This window comes from Staurois parvus, unplaced genomic scaffold (genome assembly GCF_062004578.1).
Source record: "Staurois parvus isolate SC_StPar_1 unplaced genomic scaffold, SC_StPar_1.0 ptg000282l, whole genome shotgun sequence".
NCBI classification, from domain to species: domain Eukaryota; kingdom Metazoa; phylum Chordata; class Amphibia; order Anura; family Ranidae; genus Staurois; species Staurois parvus.
Genome location: NW_028318078.1, coordinates 7,572,400 through 7,596,694, shown reverse-complemented (window position 1 = coordinate 7,596,694; position 24,295 = coordinate 7,572,400). Strand labels below are relative to the sequence as shown.

General features: G+C 40.7%; 1 protein-coding gene across 1 annotated transcript in view; it reads left to right on the top strand.

Annotated features, from left to right (window-relative positions):
• Positions 1 to 24,295, top strand: part of IL17RD (interleukin 17 receptor D) — a 121,535-nt gene that overhangs the window by 70,905 nt on the left and 26,335 nt on the right. The window contains exons 2-5 of the mRNA XM_089681900.1: positions 13,923 to 13,980; positions 15,877 to 15,996; positions 20,070 to 20,188; positions 21,961 to 22,081. Coding sequence (XP_089538026.1) covers positions 13,923 to 13,980; positions 15,877 to 15,996; positions 20,070 to 20,188; positions 21,961 to 22,081 — 418 coding nt within the window. The remainder of the gene's footprint in view (positions 1 to 13,922; positions 13,981 to 15,876; positions 15,997 to 20,069; positions 20,189 to 21,960; positions 22,082 to 24,295) is intronic.

Sequence of the window (24,295 nt, the reverse complement as noted above, 5' to 3'; positions counted from 1 at the left end):
CTGGAACGACCCATTTTCCTCAGAGAGAAATGCACTGTAACCAGCATGTGCATTTGCTGCCTTCCTTTCTTAAATAAGGGCAACAATTGCTACCTGTTTTTCAAAGAATGAATGACCTCACTAATAGAACTCCACACTGCTATTATTTTGAACATGCCCCTTTCAATTAGTGATTCAATTACACAGAATCAGCAGCATGCATGTCATGATTGCTGGGTCTGTTGGATTTCTATTACTCTACTACACCTGCTAGTAAATTATTTGCCATGTAGAAATATACTTTCTACCAAAAACAGTGTCCTATTCACAAAAGCCTTGTACCATGTGACAAGCTGTGACCAATCACAGCTCTCACAGTATTTCTCAATGGCTGCCAGAATGCAGCCAGTGAGAAACAGAAATGATTGCTTTTATAGCCTTTATGGGTATAAAAGCAATGTGTGTAAAAAAAAAAAAAAAATCTTCATCACCCCCCACAAGTAGTAGAGTGACACTGTACTGCTAGGGTGACAGTATGTTGAAAAAAAAACAATAAAACAAAAATGTAAAAAAATTTAGAAAATTATAATTTTTGGTTATAAACTAATTTGAGTTTTTTTTTTTTTACTAAAAAGATAACTAAATACATTTTGGCCAAGATTTATGAAGAAAGAATATTTATTTGCAAAATTTTATAAGAAAAACATGTTTTTTCGAAATTTTTGGACTTTTTCATTTATATAGTAAAAAAAATAAAAATCCCAGTGGTGAATAAATACCACCAAATCAAAGTTTTATCTGTCTAAAAAAAAAATGCAAAAAAATTCATATGGGTACAGGGTTGCATGACCGCGCAATTGTCATTCAAAGTGTGACAGCGCTGAAAGCTGAAAATTGGCCTGGACAGGAAGGGGGTAAAAGTGTCTTGAAGTGGTTAATGGATACGGACATTAATGGATGTAAATGGATGATCAAATGTTTACATCCGCTAGTCCATAGAAATACACGGGTGTCTGTTTTTCATCCTTAAAAGCACAGATGAAAAATTGACATATGGAACACCTTTGTGAAAGAGCCCTAAGGCAAAAGATGTAGGGGTCCTAAAGTGCACTTATCACCTGTAAACAATAGGCCTTGTATAAAAACTAGAGGGCATAAAAATAATAGGTAAAGCCTATAGCAGACATGTCAAATGGGTGTTTTGTGTCATTCCTTTTTAGGGCCCACGGCTGCTTTATGAACCCAAAATGACAGCAATGACTGGTATTAACCCAATGTGGAAAACCGCCTTTATCTGTGATTATTTAATCATTCATTGTTGTGTCCATGGCCAACATTAGATTTTCTGCAAGCCACACCTCCATAATTCTGAGGAATATTAAAGCACTTTGGTAATTGTATTATAATGATAATAATAACCACAACTACCAATAAATTATCCCTGAGAAAGGGGTCATTAAATGTATTCATTGTTGAGCTTTAAAAATGTTGTAGGGAAGCCTTTGTGACTGATTGAAGAGCCTAGGTCTAATTCATCTTAGGCTCATATTCCGGCCTAGGGCCTCAGAAACGAATGAGCAGATAACATCCGTCTGTCATGCCTGCTATAGGCTGTGCCTATTCTTTTCATAGCTTGTAGATTTTATACCAGGCCTATTGTTTATACGTGACAGGTGCACTTTAAAACGCCTAAATTTCTTGGCTTACATAGCCTTTTTGATTTTTTTTTTTTTCTGGTGCCACTTATTTTTTTTTGTTCCAGTGACTTTGTGCTTGTGCCAAATAGAGAAGGAGGTCTATCCTGATCTCACCCGGCTCACCAAGTCTCCAGGCTCCCATTCTACATTCCTGTCCCTTGTCTCAGGTTACAGTAGAACATAGATAGACTGTCTTTCTTTTCTTTCATCTGACAATTTTTTTCTGTTTTCCCCAAGATTACCCATTGAAACAAAATAAGCATCTTTAAGCGCGATTTAGCAGCGAGCCATTGTTTTCTCCCGCTGTCACGCACACCCAAATGTCATCGTTTGTTTTGCCTTTTGAAGTGACGCCCCATGCATCGGGCCTTGCAGCATGCACCTGTACAGCATTGTGTAGCCGAAAACCTGTGATAACATCTGTATGTTGTGGCAAGGGTTTCCTTTGCACGCACATGGGGTGAACGCACGCGTGTTTGCTCAGACCTCTCTCTCATCCTTTGGCGGCCATGAAATTCCTGACTCTTTCCGTGCCAGAGGGGAAATGCAAAGGGGATATTGAATTCTGGGTAACCAGGGCCAGTCTAGACCTGAGGCAGTTAATGAATTTTTCTGTAGAGGATCTCCTTATCATGCAGACATCTCATTATGCTATGACACAGGCACTTATCTTAAGTACACCAGATCTAGAGTATTATCTTAGTGCTTTACTCTAGCACGACATGACATTCACAGTTCTAATGAATGACTAATGTGGCTTTTCATGGAATGTTCACCTGTAGAGGTAGGGCTTTCAGGTGGAAGTACAGATAGGTTTATGTCGTACTTCGTCAGCGGAAAATTATAACCACAAAGGTTGTACTTAAAATAAATTTATTTGAATGGGATTTATAGTAGAAAGGAAGCTATTGTTAAATAAGTTGGACCCTCTCTCCAGATCTAGACCAAGCTTTCTCAACCTTTTCAACACAGAGGAACCCTTGAAATGCCTTTCTCAACCTTTTCAACACAGAGGAACCCTTGAAATAACTTTTGCGACTCAGGGAACCCCTGATAAATATTACTATATCTACAACTCATGATACATTAGTGTGATGGTCAGTGGGAGGAATGCTCCTTAGGCTTGTGGTCATTGGGAAGAATTACCCCCTTACAGATAGCTAAAAAGATCACTGGTGTCAGTGGGAACTTATCTGAGAGGCAGGAATTGCTCATTGCTCAAGGAACCCCTAGCACCCTCTGGAGGAACCCTTGTTCAGAAACCCTGATCTAGACACTTGTGCTAAGAAGAAGACACTCAAGGGGTAATCCAGTAAGGTAGTGCGTAAGACAATAAATGGAGAAGCCCATATAAACCAATTTAATGTAATCATATCATGTAAGATTGCTTATGATTGGTTGCTCCGGGTTCTTGAACTATTAAATTCCCTATTCAATGAGCAGCCCCAAAGTCCTCTGAAGTGCCATCATAATTCCATAGGCAAGCTCGAAGATTTCACCAGAAGGTGATGCTGCTGTTTTAGACCTTAAAGTGTTCCACCGTCCCTGCCCAGAGAACACAGTGATTACTGCTTGTGGCTACAATAGCCACTAGCAGCATTCGCATGTTAAATCCAACAGGCTGGTTGTACCCAAGTTGATTGATCGATTAACTTGGGTACATTCAGTCTGCCCATACATGGTTCGAATTTCGACTGGTCCCTGCTGAACCAGCTGAGATCTGAACCAGCAAAGGGCAGCTTAATAGTGTCAGTCAAGTGATACAAAAGGTAATAACTGTGAGTGATACGCTGATCTAGATAAAACAAGTATAGCTATTAGGTGGAGACAGGATGGGCTTCTCTAAAGAGATGGGTTTTCAGGGATTGCCTAAAGGTGGATAGAGAGGAAGATGGTGGGACAGATTTGGGTAAGGAGACAGTCCTGAGCTGAGCATGGGAGGAGGTGATGAGGGATCTAGAGGGCAGGATAAAGATACAAATTCCTGCAGTTCTGTATTCACTAATACTTCCTTACATTTAGGTTTTTAAATGCAAATGGTGAAAGTACATGAATTTGACTTGGCTACTATCAGTCTTCTACCCTGATTGTTCAGTACCTGTACAGCAGAGCACAGACTAGAGGGGGGAAGCTGCACAAGGAGCCAGTCACTTGTGTTGCAGTGCAAGGAGCATGTTGATAGGAGTAAGCAGAGTGACAGAAAGATGAGCTCATTGGTCTGCCGCTTCGCCTTTACAGGCTGGAGCGAGGAGCAAGATCTGTGAGTGTTGCTTAACTGCAACTGAAGAAAAATCAGGTCTCCTATCCAGCCAGACAGGGCTGTGCTGTTTCTAGAGCTGTGTAAAGCTCAGCACTGGAATGATAGAAATGCAACTCCTTTGGCAGGTACAACAGCACACAAATATATGTATTTATTAAGTGTACTTAGCCACTTGTATGGAGTTAAGCTTTAAAGTGTCACCAAACCCACAACATTAAAATCAGTCTGTATATGCAGTAATGCACGCTTGTTATACTCACTGTGGAACCTAAGGGGTTAATCTTCTGCATTGTGTAAAAAGGCTGTTTGATCCTTCTCTGCCCTTCCTCTTGTTGAAATGACCACCTGATACAGAATGAACCTGTAGCCCTTTTGCACATGCTCAGTTGGTGTGTATTGCTAGAGAGGGTTTTTTTTTTCCTTGGGAGAGTGCATGTGATCAGCACAGGGCCAATCAGGACTGTCCAGACAGAGGTCAGGGGATTTCCATCCTCTCAGAGCAGAAAGAAAACGCCTCCTACAAGCTTTAGCTAGTTGTGGGCTGGACACTGATAGAAGTCATAAGACTGGTATATACTGCTGATGAGAAAAGGTATTTGGCAGTTTATATTTACTAAAATGTTTTCACTTCCATGTTGTGTGTACTGTGAGTATGGTCCACTTCCACTGCTTTTCTCTTGCATGACCTGATAGCGGTTAATGTAGTTCCTGGCTCTACAACCAGGTACAGCAACGTATGGCCGAATAATATTCTATAGCAGCCATTCTTAACCAGGGTTTTGTCCAGGGGTGGGTAGGTGCTCCTTGTGCTGTGTGCTGACCTCCCATCTGATGGAGCCTGCATAGTTCCAAGTCTAACACCACTTGGAAGAGCCATCAGCATGACTGTAAAGGTTACATCATAACCCTCCTCACCCCATAAGGGGGCCATTCTTCCCACTTACCACCACCAATGTATCAATGATCCCCCATGGACTAATCTTACAGGGGTTCCCAGAGACCTGAAAATGTTTTCAAGGGTTTCTCTGGTGTAAAAGGTAGAGAGACTTTTAGAGCCTTTGTAGTCATGTGAGAGCTCAGCTACTCAAAGGAACGTTCTCTCAGGGTGGATTAGTCTGTAGGTAATCTGTCAGTACAGGGATTCTATGGCCATTAGCACAGTAGTGCATTCATCTACTACAGCACATACATTCTACTACTGAACTTTGAATTTTTATCACTAACTAGGTCCATTTTTTGTAATTTTGGCCATGCACTGTACATAATAATAAGCATTTGCTTTTAGAAGTCCTATATTTTAAAATGATCAGTGCAACAAAAGAAAAGTTGTATTTTGACTGAATGAAACTGAATATTTGGGCTGATTGTCAGTGAAAACTTTGGTATAGCGATAATATTACTCATTTAGGGCCGTTTCACACCATGCCCACACACGAATCGCGCAGGATCACGCTTTGGTTTCCTGTGCGATTCATTTGGTGTTCTGTGCGGAGCGATTTGAACCTATGCACGTACTACTTTTTTAAAATTTCATAGATATGTTCGCTTTTTCAAGGCACCCTGCATCTAGTGACTTGGTGTTACCTGATGATTTGTATTGTGTAGCGATTCAGCAATTAAAGAAGGTTCCTTGGTCAGAAGAGCTTTATGTTGGTCTCCTCCTCCCACGCCCGATTGCAGGACTTCTCTAGGACTTCTCCCATCCTCTGGAACTCCCTACCCCAATCCATCAGACTGTCACCTACCCTCCTCATCTTCAGGCGCACGCTGAAAACCCTCCTCTTCAGGGAAGCCTACCCCAACCTCACCTAACCTCACCTAACAACTAACCTCCTCCACTCCTCCCACCACTCCATCCCCCACAGCCATTTCCTCCTGTACCACCTTCCCCTCCCTCCTAGATTGTAAGCTCAAAAGAGCAGGGCCCTCGAACCCCTCGTGTATTGTATTGTTACTGTATTGTCTCATGTTCTGTCCCCCTTGCTACTGTACAGCGCTGAGCATACCCTTTGGCGCTATATAAATACTGTATAATAATAATAATGTTGTTTTCTTTTGTAAATGGTTTGATTGCGGCAACCTTTTAGTGATGGTGCACACAGAGTGCCTTGAAACTAGGAATTGCAAACTTTCAGGAATGGTGGAGACACCCATTACGTGAACCATAAGTCTCAAAGACATAAAGCAACCTGGACTAGAAAGAGATGGTGGTGCAGACCTTCACAGATCGGGGAAATCCAACACTGTATAAAACGCAAACGCCTAGCACATTATCTTCAACACTTTATTCAAGGGTGTTAGAAAACATATTATACTCACAAGCCAAGTGAACTAAAGGCATGTAGATGCACAAAGCCCAAAATGAGAAGGTCCGTTCTCTAACTCCAACTGGAGACAGAAAGTATATTTCCATGTACTCTTTCCATTGGAGTGAATTACCTGAGCGGTTCTGATGTGGAATAGGTTTTGTAAGGGAAAGACTGACTCCACTTCTACTCTTATCACCATCCACAGTGATCTGTATAAGCAGCACGCTTTCTTTTCTAACATCATTTAACATACGCTTATTGCCTGGACTCCAAGAGAGATCGTGTCAATTTAAATTGCTTACCTTGTAAGCTTCAGTTTATATTTATCTTTGATTTTATTAATCTGTGAGATGTTTAAGGTGACTATATGTGTGCCTCTAGATGGACACCAGTGAAACAGTGTCCTTTTGAGTGAAGATGATGTAAACCCTCGGGGAAAGGCATCTAGTTTGCCGAAGTATCGCAAATAATTGCCTTTTTTGTTTTAAATAAAGTACTGGCTTTTTTTTTTTTTTATCATGTGTTGCTTCTCAGTACTGATGACTTTGTGCAGCCTCTTTACAGCCACTTTCTCCTTATGTGCACTCCAGCATGGAATTCCTTGGGAGGTTTCCTGATGGTGACTACAGAAGACCATGTCTACATAACATGGTGAAATTATCACTTGTAGTCTCCATAGGAAGCCCATGTAACAGGGTGACAAGGCAGGTGTGCAACTGGGAGAGGGCAACAAGGAGTTGTCACCCTATAATAGGAAGTGCCTAAACATGGACCTTCTTTGCAGGATTACCAGGTATTATTTTTTAAGAAATCTGCAGATTTATGTTACTACAGATTGCTTTTACATATTGATATTAACATGTTTAAAGTGGTTGTAAAGATAAGGTTTTTTTTTTTTTAACTTAAAGTGGAGTTCCACTCACCCTGTCAAAAAATAAAAGTCAGCAGCTACAAAAACTGTAGCTGCTGACTTTTAAAAAAACAGCCACTTACCTGTCCCACGGTGTGTCACCTGCAGCCCGTTTCACCGGCCATCCTGTATTCCAGGAGGCTGGCATCTTCAGTGTGGGCACCCAGCTGTGCAGCTTGCGGCTTCACAGCTGGGTACCCACTGCGCATGCGCGAGTAGCGCTACGCTTCCTGAATGGTCCTGTAGTCTTCTGGGACCTGTCATGTGTCCCAAAAGACTACAGGGAGGGAGGGAGGACATCTTCCGCTTCCGATTGCCTAGGCGATCGGACCAGAAGTGGGAGTGGGTACCTGTCAAATTCGGGTACCCTCTCCCCAAATGTGCTAATCCTTAATTGGGAGCGAGAGAGCAGTCCTTAAAGAGGAACTTCCCCTTTTGGGTGGAGCTCTGCTTTAATGCATTCTCTGCATTAAGGTAAAAAAAAAAATCCTTTTCATGTCAGCTCCCCCCATCCCCCCTGAAATACTTAACCTGAGCCCCATCTTGATCCAGTACACATTGCAGCAGTGCTGCTCTTCTCTTCCCTCTCTAACAGGAGGTTTGGCAGCAATGGGATCAATCAATATCAATCAACTCCTGTGAATAGAGAGCGAGTAGGTAGATGAGCTGCACGTTGTGTGTCAATAGACAAACACAGCCTGGATCGGGTTCAAGCCAGCCGCTTGCTATGGGGGCACTCAGAGAAAAGGAGGAGCCAAGACCGCTAGCAGAAGGACCCCAGAGAAGGACGATCAGGACTGCTCTGAGCAAAACAATTGCACAGAGCGGGTAAGAATAACATGTTTGTTATTTTCTTAAAAAAGAATTAAACCTTTAGGATCACTTTAACCTTATATAAGCCTGTAGTGATTGGCTTTACATCTGCTTCAAACTATAGTAGCTTCAAATAAATGAAATTATCTTTACTCCCTCCATATTGGAGCAACAGAGAGAATGTAACTTGTTGGTTTGGACAGCTCAGACAGTCTAAGGGCCAATTTATATAGATTTTTGCAATGCAAAGTTATGGTGTGAATAGAACACACTGGAAATGATTGTTTTTCAGATGTTCTGTTGATCTGCGTTTTACAGCTGCACTAAAATGCACTGGTGTGAATTGGCCCTGAAGCAGTTCTTCTTTGACATCTTCAAAGATAAAGCCCACAAAAAATTTTTTGGAGCATAATTACAAAAGAAGGTCAATGTTCATATTGTCCATAATATTTCATTCAAGTATATCTAAAAATATCTATACACGGCTTGATTTTCTCTTGTTCAGCCTGCAGGCTGAATAAGAAAAAATCAACTGATTCCCCCATTCACCTTAAACAGCTTGGGTGGAGGAATCTCCCCTCCAGACAGCTGGAATATCTGATTTGTAACTTTTCGACCCACCTCAATTGATTTTTGAAATGGCCTTTCTTTTTCAGCCAGGTGGTGCTTTCAGGGCCACCTATGGCTTTAATTTCAGCTGGTTCAGCAGGCATTGGCTAAAATTCAAGCCACCTATGGTCAACTTAAAGCCAAGACTACTACTGTGACAAAAAATAACTGGAAAACCAAAATTTTACAGCTGTCACCAGAATTGAGAGGAATCCAGTATGCACACCAGAAAAGTCCTTATATGCATATTTGGTCCAGCTTAATGAATCTGCATTCTGAAGCCACAGGATCTGATTGACAGCCAGTCAACTAGCATATGAAGAATGAGACGTCCGCAAAGCATCTTCCATGATTCTCCTTTAGGCAGCCCGTAGGATGATTCATTGTTTTTTTTTTTTTTTGTTCAACCAGCGGGATCTTCACATTTTGAGGTTGATAGAGAAATCCTCCTGCTGTGCCTTTGCTGTGTCTTAGGAGCAGAAATTTTCAACAGGGTAGCTGTACAACCACCCTGCCCAGGGGCGGACTGACCATTTGGAAACTCGGGCACTGTCCGAGGGCCCGGAGTCAGTAGGGGGCCCCATGAGATGCCCCTGGTACCTTTTTCATAGGCTTTTTTGAGTTTGGGCAAGGACACAGGGGCCCCATGATCCCCTATTGCCCGGGGGCCCCATGAGTTTTCAGTCCGCCCCTGACCCTGCCCATACATGGATTGAAAGTTGGCCCATCCACCCGTATCCACAATGTACTATGACTATATATGAGTATATATGTCAACATACAGTTTTGCTTTCCTTCAACCATCCAAGCTGTTGCATTTTATGTTTTTGTGCTTTTCTCCCCATCTTTACATGGACCTCATACCTGCTTTCACTAATTTTCCTGTACATATGTCTATGGATTGTCCTATGCCTATGTTTCCATCCCCTGTAAAGTTAGAAAAATATTTGAACAAGAAAGTTGGCCCATCCCTGCTGAACCATCCAACTTTCAATCTGTGTATGGGCCGGCGTTAGGAAAGTTCCCACTATTAGGCTACGTTCACACTAGCGTTGTGTGCAGGTGGCAGGCATTTGGGAAGCTTTTACCGCTTCCCAAACACCTCTGCCAATTCTGCACATTACAGCACATGGTGCTGTTCTAATGGGAGCGTTTGCGTTGCGTCGCGGCAAAACGGACGCCTCTGGTCGAGTCAGGAGGCGTTGAAGCCTCCTTTTCTCGTGTATGGTGCTGCTCTGCAAACAGAGCGGTTGCGGGGCATTTGCGGAGTGGTAACACCACTCAAACTGCATTATAGGCGTTTGTGAGGCGTTATTAACGCTCGGCAAATGCCTAGCAACCGACGCTAAACCGCGCATGCGGCGTTTGCCGAGTGCTAAAAAACGCTCCGCAAACCCCGGACCAACGCTTGCCAAACGCTATAGGGGCGTTTGGCAAGCGTTGGTAAAACAGCCAAGTGTGAACGAACCCTTCGTCCATAATTTTGTTAATATATGGTGAGGGCTATGCATTCTTCCCAGTGCTGTGTAAAGCATGTCCATAGACATGTCATCCAGGCAGAGTACAATTAATATCGGTAATATTGAAGCAGCAATTCTAATTCTATTAATGGTAATAAAACTGCAGGTTTAGGGGCGGTGCGGACACCAATACAGCTTAGGCAGCTGGGTTCAGATCTCCATAAACACAGGGACACTCCTAGGCTGTTGTATGCTTGTTAATTAGGGAGGAAGTTCCTGTTATTTAGTTAAACAGATGGTTGCACACTTTGCCCCAGGCACCTAATCTTTTATGAGCCTTCTAAATAAAGGTAGCAGTGAAGACCATTGTTATGTATACCCTGCAAAGAATAAGAGGTTTGAATCTTTGTGTGCAGTTGTATTACCTTTGTTACCTTTGTTTTTTTTTTTTTAAGCTGTCCTTAGGATGATTGTTAGGTGACTTTACGGAAGTTGATGCAGTTGTGCAAAAGTCTTTCTAGAGTTGGGTTCCTTGAGGTGATTGTAGCCGTATTATTTATTTATTTATTTCAGGTACTTATATAACGCCATTAATTTACGCAGCACATTACATAAATATTGTACATTCACATCAATCCCTAGCCCTCAAGGGGCATACAATCTAAGGTATTGGTGCACTTGCGACAGAAACAATTGAGTACTATCCGTGATACTTTTTTTTTATTTGCACTAACATGCAATTTTCAGGACATGCTTTCAGGGTATGTCCCCTTTTTCAAGGAGTACTTTTTGGACCTTGAAGCAGGGGAGATACCCTGAAAGCATGTTCTGAAAATTGTATGTTAGTAGTCTTAGAGTTGGGTTGGAAAGCATAAAATGATTCTTTTGCACTTCTGTAAGGGATGTTCATACCAGCCCTATTGGGAAAGTGTTGCCAGAGTCCAAATGCGTAGACAAAGCAATGGGCGTTATGTCCTGTTCTTTCCTTTTTAAAAAGTAGGATAGGTTGCATTATAATACAATACCTTGTGATATGCTACAATGTAGTGCAACATGCTCCAATGTATGGAGTTGGTTAAAATGTCATTTTATGGCACTTCAATAAAGTTTAGAAAGAAGTAAACAGTGCAGTGCATTTTAACAATGCTTTGCACCTCCCCTACACAACACACACCAGCAAGTGTGCATTATATGGAGGATAATGTGTGCCTGCTGGTGTGAATGGGCCCTGAGCTTAGGCATCAAGAATCCAGACCATTGTGGTGATATGCAGACTTATAATGGGAAGGTCCCTTGTTTGAATCCCCATTTATCAGCCCTGCTCTCCTTCAAGCTTAGCCCTCTTTTACATTAACATGAGTAGAGTGACATGAGTTGATGCATGTAATCTATAAAACGCTGTATAATGACCTAAAAGAAATATACTTTAGAGGGAAATATTTCTCTATGATGGCAGAACTTTCTTTGGCATTTGCCTATTTGGGAAACGTGAAGAGTGCAAGTTTACTGGGCATTTATTATCTTCATTCATATATTTTAACTTGAAGCACCTTCAACTTATATATATATTTTTTTTAGCTTTTCATGTTGACAGTATAACCATGCAGGTTATGGTGAGAAGGGATCAAAAAGCCCTGATTCTAATCAATGGGTAACACAGTAAAGCCTTCTTAACAAAGAAGGTACACATCTCCTCCCATCACATTTCCCAAAAATAATAAAATTATTTCTTATTTCAAAACGGTGGGCAGAGGCTTTCAAATCATTCCTTTATGGGATCAGTAGGACATCCAGAACCACTGCTCTATAGTTAAATATAGCCTAATATTACTGAGTCAATTATTCCAAACTGCATGAAGCTGTTTCAGGCCATCATCAGTGCAGTGTATGGAAATCATATCATTCTTAAAGTGGAACTCCACCCTTAAAAGGAAAGTTCTGCTTTAACACCTCCTTCCCCCCCCCCTCCCACTTTTGGAGGTTTGGTGGGGTGCGGGTACCTAGTTTCAGCACGTACCTGCTCCCAGCGCCTATGGGATCAGAGTGGATGTTCTCCATCCACCCCTGCTCACAACCTTCTGGGACATGTCACAGGTCCCTGAAGGCTGTGGGTCCATTCAAAAAGCACAGCGCGACTCACATGTGTAGTGGGAAGCCATGAAGTAGTGTTTTCAGGACCCAACAAGACAGTATTGCCGTACAGGTTAATGTTGTGCATTCTATTTTCATTTGTCCATCCATAACTTATTTACACTTTTGTCACTTAGGATTTTCTGGCAGTACTATATGATTTATATAAGTGATTACAAGAGAGTGTTTGAGTTTGTAATATATATAGGAACTAATACATTTGACCACTTTTATACACACAAACTATTTTTGTTTTCATTGTGTCTCTATAATTATTGGTAAAAGAAGAATATTGCGTGGCCCATACTGTACTCTTTTTATACTCAATATTTTCTTTCTTTTTTTTTTTTTGTTCCTCGCTATTTTAAATGCTGCAGAATAGGGTAGTTTTATGTAAAATGTTATAGTGATTAATAGGGTACATAGATGAAAGGGCTCTTGTTATCAAAAGTTTTTCAGATTCTGTTAATTGGGTTGTTATACTGTCTTTAATGGGCCTAGGCACTTCTGAAGTTTTTTGCTGACAAATGCAGCAGATATTTGTACTAATGAGGTACTAAAACATCACAGTGTGTCATTTGATTCATGGGAAACAGCCAGGATGTGTAAAGCACATGTGAGGTTTGACTGGAAGATGCTGTCTAGGGTCTGATTTATCTGGTTGACAGCACAAAGTCCTGGTCCACAGGCCTATAAGTGAGAGTGTCTTGTTGTTTCTCCCAGTGTAGAATAAGCACAAGAAAGAATATGATGGGTGCAATGAGCAACACCAACTGAGATTATTCTACCCAATAAAAGTTCGAAACAAGGTGCTGGATTAAAATTATCAATAGATCAATTAGATTGTGATATGACACAGTGGTTCTGGTAAGGCTCAACTAGCAGGGTGTCCCAAAAGCAGAGGGCCCAGATTTAAAGATTTGAAAGCCCAATCTGAGCACCTAACAAAAAGGTCTGAGAGTCCAAAAGCTTTTAATATCAATATTTGTAAACAAAGAGACCGCATATGCGTTTCGGGGTTTTAAAGATCTCTTCCTTCTTCAAAGCTTGAGTACGGTGGAAAGATTTGAGGAGTCAAAGAGTGGTGCAGTAACTAGGCTTTAATTGCTTACTGTGTGAAAAACTGGATATGACCAAAAGCAGTGGCTCAATAAATCAACCATAAATGTATAAATCTTTATACTTCATTATTTTCTTACTTTTACTTGTTTTAACAAGCCAGAAAACAGCGTGCTAGCTCAGCAACCGATAACAGCCAAGATGAATTAAAGTTTATCTGCAGACAAAACTTTTTCTTTTTAATTTTAGATGACAGCCAGGGATTCCGATCGTTTTAGAGGGATTTCTTCTCACTTCCTGTTGTGGCTGTGGGACAGGAAGTTAAGGGAAGTCTCCCCAATGGAACAACGATAGCAAAATAAAAAAACACTTGACATGGGTTATAGCCATCCCTTACTCTATTCGAAATTAAAAGAAAAGTCTGCCCTTTGGATCAACTTTAATTTTACCAATACTTTCCTTACCCTCTTTTATTGAATTGTATTGTAACTACTGTCTCCTTTCTTTTTGTAAAAGCACTGCTCAAACAGTTGATGCCATATAAATACTGTTTAATAATAATCATCATTTCAGTGACATATTATCATGGAATATGTCTATGCATCATTACTTTTTGTGAGTGAAGCCTGTCTGTGTACTGTTTACATGCTGTGAGATACAAAATGGCTTTCACTAATATTCGCTTTTTTTTCCTAGGGGATTTCTCTGTTGAACAAAAACAATGGACAGCCCAATATCACTTTCCGATATGACAGTAAGTTTCTGTTCATTGCAAAATATTGTATGTATTAATGAGAAGGGGCATGCAGGCCATAGATGATCTCTGGTTTGTATACATAATCAGAGAAAAAGGAATAAGTTATTTATTAACAATGAAGCATTTCCAACCTGCTCCCCATTACCATATTACCACCACTAATTTCTTCATTGACAACTCTGTGTAATGGCAGTGTGACATGTTTTACAGGCCATAGAGAGCAATGATAACTTAACAGAGGTTCTAACTTTTCTCTAACCCATCCACAGATTAAAAAAAAAAAGTTTGGTTATACATTCGCTGTAATGGGTCTACATATAAATGTTTTCACAAAAGATTCACTGAACTTTTACCTAAGATTTATACATTTTCCCCGATTGAATCCAATTACAAAAACGTGTGGGTGAAACATTTATAAACAGACTCAAGTGTCGTTTCCATATGTAATAAATAATTTGTTATATTTATCTAATGTTCAGTGTGCCATTCAAGCTTTTTACGTTCGTTCTTCAATACTTTCATATTTCTTGTTCTGGTGACAGCTCTGATTTTTTTTAATTTCACATTTGTCTCTCAGTAACAAAAATCACCCGAATTTAGAGAATATACAAATATAGAGAGTGACTTTTTCTTGTGGGGACATGGACAGCAATAAAAATTGAGGTTGCACTGATATCAGTATCGGTGACGATACCAAGTATTTTCACGAGTACTCGTGAAAATGCTCCTGATACCGGAAACTGATACTCTGTGGTGCGATACAAATTGCACCACAAAGATTAGCATGCAGGCATCCCATGCTGAGCAGAGAGTGAGCATGTGGGGATGTATACTATGGAAGCAGATGGTCCATATTCTCAGAGGTAGGAGAGGAGAGAAAGCAGCGGGAATTTGAAACTACCATCCGCCATTGCAGCTGAAGGCTTGTAGTTGTCAATAAACTACCAGGGCGCTGATGATCTCTCCAGTTAGTTCATTGATGCTTCCTGTCATTTAATAACTGCCTACTCTTACCTCGACAGCTATACTGACAAGATGCAGGAGCCTGAGATTGCACCCACGATCTACTGATGTGCAATACTTTACAGGCGCCTAAAAAAATAAATGCACTTTTTTTTTTACCTGCAAAATGTGTATTTTTTTAAGATGAATTTATCCTTTAAGAAACAGAACAAAAATGTGCCTCTTTAAATCTTGTGGAACATTTCACACCAATGCACTCCGGGTGTGGTGCATCCTGCACTTTTGGTGCATGTTTAAAAAGTGCACCAAAAACACACCTCCCCATTAAAATTAATGGGAAAATGCATCAAAAACACTTCAGTTGCATTTTTTGGTGCATTTTATGAGTTACATGTCCATGCTTCACAGGTGTATGCTGGGAGTCAGACAACCAGAAAGTGCATTAAAAATGCAGTGAAAACACATGTGAACTTTTTCCACATTTTTCAGTGAATCTGTGAAAGGGCCCTTAAATTATTTAGCTTTCATGTGTCCCCTTTTTTTCTGATTTTTACTTTGTGCAACTTCATTGTGGCTTGTTGACACTCTGCGTGACTTCATATAACAGATATCAATACATGCGGCAATGAAGTCGCACAAAAATAGTGCAGGAACCTTCTTCGAAGTCGCTGCGACTTGAGTTGCACCGTTTTAAAGGATTCCATCGCCAGTAATGAGGTGTGACTTGTCATGCGACTTTGAACTTTCAAGTTGCATGACAAGTCGCACTGGTGTGAACCAGGGCTTACCAGAACATGTAAAATGCAGAACCAGACAGACAGGTGGATGGATTGGATTTTAATGATTATGTAGCCTGTACAATTTGCAGAATTGAGTTGCAGTGTATAAGACCCCCAACCTTTAAACCCATTTCTCATTTTCTATTTACAGACTGTACAGTTAATTCTGGGGGGAAGCACCTTATAGCGGACATGCAGAACATAACCATCAGCCAATATGCTTGCAATGACCAGGTGGCTGTTTCTGTAATGTGGACAGCTAGTCCTACTGGTAAGTTAAAAAGACTGAGGTGAGGTGGTCCATGATGTTTCTTCTGCAATTTGTGCTGAATGTAAGAAGGGTCACAGTTAGTTTCATATTTAATTTTCTACTAATGATTTCAATTATGGCTGGGCACCATGTGACTTAAAGCCCAACGTTCAGCAGTTTTGTTTGTTTTTTAAATAGTCTCCCAGCAGGGGTTTGAAAGAAAAAATCAGCTCTGGATGCAATGCATATTTCCTCTCTGGGGCTGCCACCAGCAATATTTCAGTTTTTCCACTACGTTTCTTCAGTCCTCTGGGTCAAATGATGCCCAACGACTGGGGACATACTGTGAGTGCAGTATAAGAACACAGGGAGTGGTGCTAACTCTTCATCAGAGAACCTCCCTCACCAGGAGGACAACTGAAGAAGGTCACCTTGCATATTGCATAACTGGCCTGAAGACATTTGGGAAAGGGTAAGAATGAAAATCGCAAAAAAGACAACGGTGGGCCTCTAGAGAGGAGTGCAAGTGATGGGGTTCTCCAAAGGGAAGGGGGTGCCTGGGAGGAAGGTGGGAGGGCTGAGACTGGAGTTGGGCTTTAAATACTTAGCTGAATCACTGATTTGTCAGTAGCAGACCCTACTGTTGGTGCAAATTCATGCACATTTAGTTGGTTCCAGTCTGGATTGGTTTCTCACTGTTGGAGCTCTTTCACATGGGCAGTAAAAATAGATGTCCACCCAAATGTTAACATTACAGCCTATCAGGGCTGTACACGTGCTGTGGCTGCAGCCACAACATTTTTAATTTGGGTTGCAGAGTTTGACAGGAGGAACCTGCTGCCTCTTTAGGAACAGGAAGAGAATGAGCTTCTCCTGTTGTGCACGTCCGGTCTCTGGTCACAAAGCACAGCCACTAATAAAGTAAAACATTTCTGTTACTACATATTTGGACCTACAACACTACAAAAAACTTAGCAAGCTTCTAGTCTTATCTTTTTCCTGGCCACCAGAATGTGTTTACTGCAGTGCCATTTAAAAACAGGTACTCCTGAAGAAGTACACATCCACCTCTCCATTTATTTTTTTTTTACAATATGGTAGTATAGAGGTGGCTAAATTGTATTCACTTTGGGTGACTGTCACCAGATGAACATTGAATTCCAAATGTAACCAAATATGAGACCCTTTATATGCACTCAGTGACACACTAACAACAGACATTGGTAATATATTCCTTTTTTCACCATTTAAAAACAGGTACTCCTGAAGAAATATAGATCCAACTCCCCATCTTTTTATTTTTGTTACAATATGGCAGTATAGAGGTGGTTAAATTTTATTCATTTTGGGTGACAGTCACCAGATTAACATTGAATTCCAAATGTAACCAAATATGAGACCCTTTATATGCACTCAGTGACACGAACAACAGACATTGGTAATATATTCCTTTTTATTAAAACACACAATTTTTTTTTACATTATTGTTTTAAATTCCACCTCATCCAATGGGGACATCATGTTACACACATAAAACATCTGTCTCATAACGAGAACTACATGTAGTTTCCATTTATTGTTCGAAATTATAAGCTCTGGTGGCTACTAACAGGCTCTGTAAAATATTTATGAAATATTGAGGTTCTGGAAGAAAAAACATTTCATATTTTTTTGTTTCATTGGGTTGTGAATTTCAGAAAGTGAAGTGTAGTTTCTGCGTTACATGAATTAATAACTACAGCCATCTTGCTGGCTAAACCATTATTCAACAGAACAAAGCTTGTCAGGTTATTAAAATAAATGTAAACTCAATCAATAAAGTTACACATAATTTCAAAAGTAGTTGTCAGTCTTTTAATTTTGCAGAAAATGCCGTCTGTGGCTCTACATGCATAACTGTTCGCACTTATGATTTTACACATACATGTGTGAGCATAGTTTTCAAAACGTATTCTGCATTACATGTCAATTGGCTGAACTACACTACAGCAGTGGCTCCTAGGCCCCAGAGCAACAGGTGGATTTTACTCTGTATTCGTATGCCCTTATGTATGACTGTATGCAAGAGTCCTAAATCTGCATCTGTTTCATAAAATAATATCTGGTGACCTTGCCTTGTAGGTACTTTGTTCAGGCACTTCCTGTTAGAGGATGACAACACTCTGTCCTTATCTCTAAACTAGATCATGCATTGTTACCCTCTCTCCCAATGGTGACTGCAGGTGATTTTGCTGATGCATAATGCACAGGCATTAATCACTGGTGTCACCATCAGGAATCCCATCCTGAGAAATTATATTCAACAGTTGCTGGAGCACATGCATGTAGACATTTAGCGGAAGATTCACTAAAACTGGTGCACACAGTATCTGGTGCAGCTGTGCACAGCAACCAATCAACTTCTAACTTCAGCTTGTTCAATTAAGCTTTGGAAATAAAACCTGGAAGTTGATTGGTTACTGTGTAAATCTGCACCAGATTCAATGTGCACCAGTTTTAGTAAATCCCCCCCCAACCCCAAAGTGGTGTGACATATGTGGTTACACAGCACTTTCACAAACTAAATTTTAGCCAGTTAGGGTTTACTTTAACCCCTTCTCTCGGTGAAGGGGAGCAGGTTAAAGTGCAACTAAATACATCAATTTAACAGTTCTCCCAAAACGGTTACCTTAAAGGCATGCTATGAATTATAACTGCCACATTTGCGTGTGGTCTCAGTCGAACCACATCAAATGGCTGGTGTCATAACTGATCACATGTGCAGGACCAAGACAACTACAGATCAAACTGAAAAATAATTTTTTTTAATTTACAATAATGTTACCTTCTAAGTAACAGGTTTATACTTACCTGCTCTGTGTAATGGAATTTACACATAGCGGACCAAACCTCCTCTTCTTGGGTCCCCCACCGGTGCCACTTTCTGTTGTGGCACACCTGCGGACTTGATCCTGAGCCGCGCTACCTGCCTCAATAGACACAGACAGTACAGCTCAGCCCCACCCCCACTACCTCGTCACAGGATTTGTCTGATAGCAGCGGAAGTCAATGGTTCCCGCTGCCTCAATGAAGCCTGTGAGAATGGGAAGTGAAAGGAGTGAGCCACTGCAGAAAGGCACAGCACTCAATCAAGTGAGGACTCGGGTAAGTATGAGGTACGTGAGGGGGTGATACGTTTACCTGAACATTTTTTACCTTAATGCAAGGAATGCATTAATATTAACAATGTGTAGGTTTTAAAACCAGTTTAAGAAGGCAGCTTATTTGCCTGTAAAGGATAGAAGGCATTAGTTCTGCTTTAAGCTGAGATGCTGAGAGAATTGATTTGAATGATTTTAGTGCTTATGCTGTGAACTTTGAGAACAAATTGCTTCACAATGCTTGCGGCTACAAAGGTAAGTAAGGACTTAAAAAAACACATAAATACTTGTTCATTGGCTAGCCATGTGTTCATCTTTAGCTATTTGTTATTAATTTATTTATTGATAACTGGAAAATAAAACAAACTTATCAGTTGTATAGCAGTAAAAGAAAAAAAACAACACCATAATACAAAGGAGGATTAGGAAATTCTGTGGCTTTTGTGCTATTGCAGAACTACAAGTCCCAGCCTGCCCTGGCTGCCAGAAACGTACATACTCTGGGAGAGGATCGGATCCTGGCTTTCAAGGTCTGCCTAGTAAAACAAATAGGCCTTTTCTTCTGTCGGCAGTGAAGAGCCAAACTCGAATTGTTGACTTTTCTCCAAAACACACAGCACAATCTTTACCTTGAGAACACAATTCTGTGTATTACTGAGACCTGCCCATAGCAATGTATGTCTCTGTGTCATTGTTCATTGTGCATGGAGGGGGGTACATTACCGTAATGCAACCTAAAAGACAAAATTTATGAAGTGTCAAAACTCTTGCCAAGATCACGGATTGTCTTCATTTAGCCCAAGGACACTAAACAGTCACAGCGCTGGCAAGCCTCTGTGTTTTTTGGTTTTCGATAGTGGCTTCATCCCTAACAACTGTATACACATGTCTTTAAAATGTGGGAGAAGGTGTAAATTATTTTTTTTTCTTCAATGTGTGTGTTGTATTTTCCAGGCATCGAGTATCTGAAAGGTTTTCGCATTATTCTGGAAGAACTGAAATCTGAGGGGCGGATGTGTCAGCAGATGGTGCTCAAGGACCCCAAGCAGCTGAATTCCAGCTTTAAAAAAGTTGTACGTTCTGTAAAACCAATTTATGCTATTTGATGTTTTTAAATTATCTTTATAGCTTAATGTTTTCAGGGATACTCCAATAAAACATACATTAATATACCGTATATATCACATATTTCAACAGAAGGATATTAACAACGTCCAGTTGAAGTCCTACTTTTTATACTTTCTACACACTCAGGTTGCATAAAAAGAATATACCTTTTTGGATGTGTTTGTGATTGAAACAGTAAGACAGCTGCCCTCTACCAGCACATTGGAAAGCCAGTCCTCTGCTCTCACAGAGTGCAGTTTGGATCTCCAGTGGTCCAACATGACCCCTCCACAGTACTCCACTCAACAAAGCTCATGCTCCCTGAGCAGCATGGTTGATTGGAGCACTGAACAGGGGGTGTGATGAAATGTGGAAGACTGCAGTTAGGCTCTAGTGTGCTCCCAGCCCAGGGCCTTACATTTTTATTCATGAACACTTAATAAAAGTTAAATATTCCATATTTTTCTTGTTTGAAAACCTGACTGTATACCAAGTATAAAAAGCAAGCTTTCAACTGGGCTTTAAGGCACAAATGATTTTTGGTATATATGTAGCCCAAAACAATAAAAATAGTACAACTCGAATGTCCCTCTAAACCTGTGTCAGTCAGATCAGCATGTGAAAAGACTGGTGCAATACAGAAAGAATTGGCTTGTCAGGCTCCAGTAGACTTCCACACGGACTCCCTGTTGCATAAATGTAATAAGATAGGTAAAAGGTGGCTTCAGCTCCTATTCTCCACCTGTAGAGAAATCATGAGACACGTTTTGCCTTTTTTGGGGCTTAATCATAGATGCCCCGAAAAAGGGCAAAACTCGTGTTAGGAATTCTCTACATGTGGAGAACAGGAGCGGAAGCCATCTTTTACCCATCTCATTACATTTATGCAACAGGGGGTCGGTGTCTGTGTGCAGACGGCCACCATTTTCTTGAAGGCTACTGGAGTCTGATTTTTTGGTATAGTTATTCTTTTAATTACTCCAGCAACTTCCTAAGTCTCATACTCAACAGTCTCTGCTCCTCTGAGATCTTCATCGTACTACCTGCTGGGAGATGCACCTCCGCTGTTTCAGCAGTCTCTCTTCTGGGTTCTGCTATTTCCAATCATGCCTATAGAGAAGTTCTCCTCTGCTGGGATGCCATATAAATGGGCTTGTCATAGGAAGGAATGGAGATCCTTCCTTGCACCTATGCACTGAGCAGAATCTAGCCAGGAATGGTTTTGTTGAGGTGGATGTGTGGCTCTCAGTACATTGCACAGCTAAGTTCTTGGAGGAGTGAGGATGGGTAAGTATGAGACTTGGGGAAAGGGCTCATTTAAAGGATACCTGTACAACAAGTACAGTTAAACTATTAAATTCCTTGAGTGAACGTGTGGGGGGGATCCACCATCTCTCTTTGTTCTGGTGACCATTCTCACCAGAATAGAAAGTAATGGAAATTTCAATATTTTATGGTTGTCACTGAAAAAGTAGGTGCTCTTCCAATGGAGAAATATGTACTTGTGACAACTGTCTTCAAAGGGAATTTCTTCTCTTGGATTTCCACTCACTTCCTTTAGTGTCTTTGGGAACGTGTATGGAAGTCCAATGTGATAAGACAGAAAAAATAAAAACATGACAGTAATTTAACCATGCCTGCAATTTCCAAAATAAGCACAAACAAAATGGCCATAGATGCACTTCCAAACCAAAATATGTGACTTTTCTCATTAGATTCACAATTCTACTATTTGCAGGTTATGGAGACCCAGCCGTTCATGAACCTGAAGTTTGAAACTGATTACTTTGTGAAAATTGTCCCGTTTCCTTCAATAAAAAACGAAAGCAACTATCATCCATTTTTCTTCAGAACCCGCAGTAAGTGTTGACCTTAATGATGTTCTAACATTACTACAATTCTACAGAGACTATATATGTGGTCCAGGTTTTCTCTGTGTGTGGTATATTATGTGATGAATGGAGCATTTTGTGTAATGTTCGTTTAGTTTTATTTTTGTGAAAACGAAAATGTCCTTGCGTTTTACGCCAACTCAGAATGTCTTTTATCCCTGGTTCACACTGATGCGGTGCGGAATTCGCAGCGGTTTCAGTGCGAATTCTGCACCGCATCAGAATCGCACCCCGTTCATGTGAACCGCTGCAAGTGTGTATGTTAAGTTAACAACACCCCTAAAGCGGTCCGCAAAACGCGGTGCGATGTGCAGAATCAGATCGCATAGGTGATCCGATTCTAGTGTGGACCCAAAAAAGGGTCCCACCTGTATTTAGTGTGGATGCGGTGTGAATAGAGCCATACAAAATGCATGGCTCCAATCACACCGCACACAAATCGCATGTGATTTGCACAGGAATGCGGTGCTGTTCCTGTGCGAATCACATGTGATATACCGCACCGCACATATGTGAACCCAGGCTTAATGACTGGTGTACACAGTCTGAGAGCACCAAATCAAGATGTCCAAAATCTTTTATTATTATTATTATTATTAGTGTTTTGGGAACACCGACACTCCCCCATTCCTCAGGGCTTGAAATTTGCTGAACTTGAAGTAAAAGGTCTCAGTTTAAGTAAGTTAGTGAAGATGACAATTTGGAACAGTGGTTTTGCAGCTAATTCAAGCAGTACTCCCTGTTGTGTTTGATTGGACAGAAGCAGGCATGATTAGAACAAAGGAGCAAGCAATTTACTTGTTTTTATAATCAGGATAAAAATAAATATTTAAAAATATCAAAACTTTTTTTTTTTTTGATTAGAGTTGTAAAGATCTAAAATTCCTGTCTGTGACTAGTTTGAGGTGATTTGATCTTACTTCCTGTCCATGTGAAAAATAAAGAAGAAAGAGACAGGTGTGGTTTGTCAAAGGGGCAGGAAGGCACTGACCGCAATAAAAATAATGCCGGGTGTTTTACTCATTTCTCACTCTACTTAGAGATTTTGAAGCCAGTAAAAGCCTGACCCACTCATTGCTCTCTCACCTATGTTATATCCTAAAATGATTAAATATTAACTAAACCAAAGAACAAAAAATGTAAAATATTGCAGCTTACTATTCTTTAAATGTGGTGGCTGCGTTAGTTTTAATTTTTCATTCTAAAAAAATATTTTTATAAAGTACAGAAACTCCATGTTGTCTGGCTTGTGCAAACTGCTAATCCTTTCACCTCACATGTAATGGAGATGAACAAAGTCAGGCATGTTCCAGTTTCAGCCTGAGTGGCTAGCATAGCTCCCTCCAATAATACAGTGGAGAATTAAGCCCTGTCACCCAGTAACAGGAAGTGTATTGCATCCCTGTCATCTAAGGACTGGTAAGATGCTATGTGTTGCATTTGTGTTTTCGAGTTTCGCTAAACTTAAACTGATTAAGGTCAGAGCAATGCCTAATTCTTTTTCAGATTGCTCTGTCTCATGTTCTATCAAGGGACAGCTGGGTCTGCAAGAGAACAACTTTGGCTTTCTCAGCTAACCTGCAGTGCTCTGGGAATCTCTGTCAAGTACAAAATACTTATTTGTAAAACAAAGATTATGCACTGCTATGATAGGTAGGGTGTGTGAATAGCCTGGCCATATTTGTCTTGTTCATCTGTGAATTTAGTTGTTTTTGTGGAGTTCGACATTCAGCTGATCTGCATTGCTTACTTAGTCTAGATCGTTTTCTTCACTTGTCAGTTACTTTTGTGAGACATTTTCCAGTGTAAATGCCTTTAGAAGCTTTAAGCCTCTCTCCTATATTTGGCTGTTGCAGGATACCTCAGTGTAAACCGCTGTAAATTGAATCATATGTACTATGTTATATAAATCTGTTGATAGAACTCTGGAAACAAGTCTGGAGAAGGATTGCTGGGGGAGCTGAATACAGTAGTCCAGAAGCCACACTTTTATTTCCCTCTCCCCACACTTGTGTCAAGCCACAACAATTATGACAGGACCAACTGAGTATGTCCCAGAAAGCCTAAAGCATCAGCCTGCTCAGAGTTCTTCATCCTGGCTGCATTCCAGTCCGATAGCTCATGTTTTCCACAAGTAGACAGATGAGGTTGCCAGGTTCCTTTGCTCTGATCTTCTGGTCT